General features: G+C 33.8%; 1 protein-coding gene across 2 annotated transcripts; it reads left to right on the forward strand.

Moving 5' to 3' along the window:
* Nucleotides 1-1,811: 1,811 nt before the first annotated feature.
* LOC120177498 (WAT1-related protein At5g40230-like) lies at nt 1,812-3,639 on the forward strand. 2 transcript variants are annotated; one of them, XM_039183627.1, is made up of 7 exons: nt 1,812-2,095; nt 2,191-2,256; nt 2,348-2,461; nt 2,570-2,822; nt 2,900-3,058; nt 3,154-3,305; nt 3,410-3,639. In XM_039183627.1, the coding sequence occupies exons 1-7, from the start codon at nt 1,902-1,904 to the stop codon at nt 3,540-3,542; spliced, it is 1,071 nt and encodes a 356-aa protein (XP_039039558.1). In that variant the 5' UTR covers nt 1,812-1,901; the 3' UTR covers nt 3,543-3,639. The 2 variants fall into 2 exon arrangements, with proteins under 2 accessions (XP_039039558.1, XP_039039557.1); XM_039183626.1 differs by having other exon boundaries at nt 2,191-2,253; nt 2,345-2,461; nt 3,410-3,638.
* Nucleotides 3,640-4,005: the final 366 nt, after the last annotated feature.

A 4,005-nucleotide genomic window follows, 5' to 3' on the forward strand; every position in this document is an offset into this window, starting at 1 on the left:
TGGTAATAGTTTGTATCTTCTCTGTTTTTTTTTTCTGTCTCTCTCTTTTTTTTCTGTCTCTCTGTCCCGTTCTCTGTCTCTGTCCTTTTTTTTTTCAGGTTGGGGTGGTGGCTTTTATAGCCACCACCGTTGTAGCCGTCGGACCGGTCCGAAGAGGGGGTCTCGGTGAGTCACCGGACTACCAGTGGTGACTCACCCCGTAGCCGTGGCGTGGACGGCTGGCGTTGGAGCTTCTGGAGCGTTCGGTTGGGACGTGGCAGCGGCGGAGGCGGCGAGATAGCAACGGCGGCCGCGTGTCCCTAGGGTATCAGACCCTAGGGTTTCCATCTGGGGCAATCTGGACCGTTGGATCGTGCCAGATCCAACGGTTGTGATGAGGCGGCTGGTTTAGATTAGGGTTAGGAAACCCTAACTGGAAACCCAAATGTTTAGGGTTTCTGGTTTGATTTGGACCGGTTCTGGTTTGTTTGTAACTGGGCCGGTCCAGTTGTAATTGGTCTGTAATTATATTTATATATATGTTTAATATATATTTAATAATAATAATAATAATAATATAATAATAATATAATAATAATAATATTAATATTAATAATAATAATATGGATAAAAAATTAATATCTTCATATACGATGAAGAACGTGATTTTTCGACAATAAATAAAGTCGTCGACCATTAAACTTAACGGTTGTTGCTAGGATAATTTTGCAAACCTAAATAAGTTAAGTGTTTCAACCCTAAACAAATACAAAGTTTAAAATAATTATAATTTTTAATAAAAAATATAATTTAATTATATTCCTATTAAAGTTTAAACTTAAATAATAATAAAGGATTAATCGTGGATAAGTTATTATATTTTTTTATATTTATTTAATAAAAATATTTTAGTTAATAGTGTGCATCGGTACGTCATATTAATTGTGTGTTTCAATTTACGATGTGTGCTCTAAAATTTTACAAAAAAATAACATTTTTGTATTTATATAAATTTGAATCCAAATCAATTCATTAAGTAATAATCTATTGTTTTTAATTTTTTTTACTTTTATAAAATATTTTTAAGAAAAATATTGAAAACATTTTTTATTATTTTTAAATTTTCACATATTATCATTTATGTTTCATTTGGTTTCAAAAATAGATCAGCTTATTTAATTTACAGTTTTTTTAGAAAATGAAGAACAATAAAAAAACATGTTTGGTTGAAATTCTTAAAATGTGAAGGAGCTATTTAATGTTTTAGGATAAATTATATATAAAATCATTATTTAATGACATATTCAATGTTTTAAAAGTAGTTAGAGGTATAACTAAATGTTAACATTTTTGTTACCACGTCATCAATTGAACATAATGAGTGGAGTGATTATTTTATTTAAAATTTATAATGTTAGTGATATATTTGTTACTTCTGAAACTTCAATGGGAAAAACAAATATTTACTTAAATATTAATGATTATTTGTGTAGTTTATCCCCTTTAGAAATAATAACACTCTCTAATAATTGAGGTGGTTTAATAGTTTCAATGAGAATATTTTTTAAATCATATGAAACTATGAGCACCGATATTTCAAGAATAGTGGAGCCTGAAATATTGGTGCATGGGAGTCACATCAGAATCAGTCATTGGCGGAGATATCTTTTGTTTTGTCCCAATACCCTTCACTACAGAAAAGCAGAATCATGATTTTGTTGGATGATTTGATTCCATCCTTGACTTTCTCCTTGCCATTTTATAACCTAAGTGGTGTAGACAAAGTATGTAAAGATCATAATAAATGTGAGTTGGATTAAATATATTATAATCCATCAGTAATTCATCAATCACTTTGATCTCGTAAATATATGTCACAACCATATTAACAAGGAACGGAATGTAAGAAAGAGGAGAAGGAGATGGCTGGAAGGAATGAATTCAAGGAACTGGTGTTGCCAAGCATGGCCATGGTTGGAGTAGAGTGCTCCACTGTAGTCGGTAACATTCTAATGAAAGCTGCTTCTTCCAAAGGGATGAGCTACTTCGTCTTCACAGCCTACGGTTATATATTAGGCACCATTGTTTTCCTTTCTTTAGCCTTCCTCTGTAACAGGTCTTTTTGCACTACAGAAATTTGTATTTTTCATGAATTTGATTTGAAGCTTTTGGCTCTAACATGTCTTCTTTGTTTATGTGTTTTGTTACCAGGAAAACAGCGCTCCCTCCATTGAAGTTCCCTCTTTTCTCTAGAATTTTCATCTTTCAACTTCTTGGGTATGGATTTCTTTCTTCTCCTGTGAAATTTTGTTCAATGCTTGACAAAGAGATCGTCAACCCCATGGATTTGTTTCATCTTTGGAGACAGGTTTACAGGTCAATTATGCTTTTACAAAGGCTTACAGCTTAGTTCTCCGACTCTTGCTTCAGCCAATAGCAATCTCATACCAGCGTTTACCTTCATACTTGCCGTCATCTTCAGGTTCTTAATGGTCTTCTGAATCCCATTTTCGTTTCACGTTTAATGATCTTTATGTGTATGATAAAAGTTCCCTGAGAACCCGTTTTACCCTGTTTTTGCACGTACAAGGATGGAAAAAGTTGCATTCAAAAGTTCAAGTACTCGAGCTAAATTCATTGGCACCATAGCTTCAATCTTTGGTGCATTTGTGATTATTTTGTACAAGGGCCCCAAAGTTATTTCCTCTCTAACTTGGACATCATCATCATCATCTTTAATTCAAAGGCCTCTAGTGTTTATGTCATCTGAATCAAATTGTATCATTGGTGGCCTCCTACAAGTTGTTACATTTCTTTTTGTTTCATTTGAGTTCATTATCCAGGTAAAAAAAAAGGTTTCCAAGCTCTACTTGTGTACAAGTACATAAAACTAGAATTGATTTTTATTGCAAAATTTCAGTCTCAAATAATGAAGATTTACCCAGAAGAGATCACTGTAACTTTCTTTGGCAAGTTGGTTGGAGCCATCATATCTCTACCTGTATGCTTACTTGTTGAACCAAACTGGAGTTCCTGGAGACTCGGTTCTAGTTTAGCTGTTGTTTCCATCTTGTACTCGGTAAGACTGATGTATCCGATACGGGTATGGTTAGATTTTTCTATAACTCGGATACGGTGTATCCGAATGTGATTTTGTTGTTGCTCCTTGTTTAGGGACTTATTGGGAGCTCCTTTTACTCTTTTGTTCATATCTGGGGTATACACTTGAAGGGGCCTGTGTTTGTTGCAAGTTTCAAGCCAACTGCAGTTGTCATTGCGGCTGTTATGAGTGCTATATTCCTTGGTGAAGCAATATTTCTTGGAAGGTACTAAACCAACCCCGTTTTACAATTTCCACACTCTGTTCTGTTGAACGTAGAATGATAGTATCCATTTCCATTTTCACACGAATTTCTACCTAATTTTTCAGTGTGATTGGAGCCCTAATCTTATCCGCGGGTCTGTATTGCGTACTGTGGGGAAAAGCAAAGGAAGAACAAGAAATGACAGATGCAGGCACCATTAATGGGAGGGTACCTTTACTCCAAAGGCAACTAAGTTGAAGAAATGAAAGTTGTGCGTCAGCCTAATTTAAAACTAAAAAACGGGTTTATAGGATGCAACCAAAAAAATGCGATAAATTTTTCGGTTGCCAACTGTAACATTTTTGGTTGAAATGAAAATGTTAGGAAAATGTATAATTTAGGTTACGTCCAACCTAAATGTTATGATTTTTATCATATTTTTAGTTGTGCCTAAAGTCATCGTTTTTTAACTTTAAATTGGGTTGAAAAAATGTAACTGGTTTATCAGAATTCAATATTATTAATTTTTAAATAAAATGTAATTTTACTTTCATTTCAACTTATTTTTCCTTTATATATATCTTTAAAAAGGGTCATACCCCCACTAGTCCCTCTTCTGCATGGGCGCTTCCACCACATTAATTGGCATGCTAAAACATCACCTATAAATATTTTGAATGAAATGCTTTATGAAAACAATGATACTACCATTAAACTAATA

This window comes from Hibiscus syriacus, unplaced genomic scaffold, assembly GCF_006381635.1.
Source record: "Hibiscus syriacus cultivar Baekdansim isolate YM2019G1 unplaced genomic scaffold, ASM638163v2 tig00112289_pilon, whole genome shotgun sequence".
Taxonomy (NCBI): Eukaryota; Viridiplantae; Streptophyta; class Magnoliopsida; order Malvales; family Malvaceae; genus Hibiscus; species Hibiscus syriacus.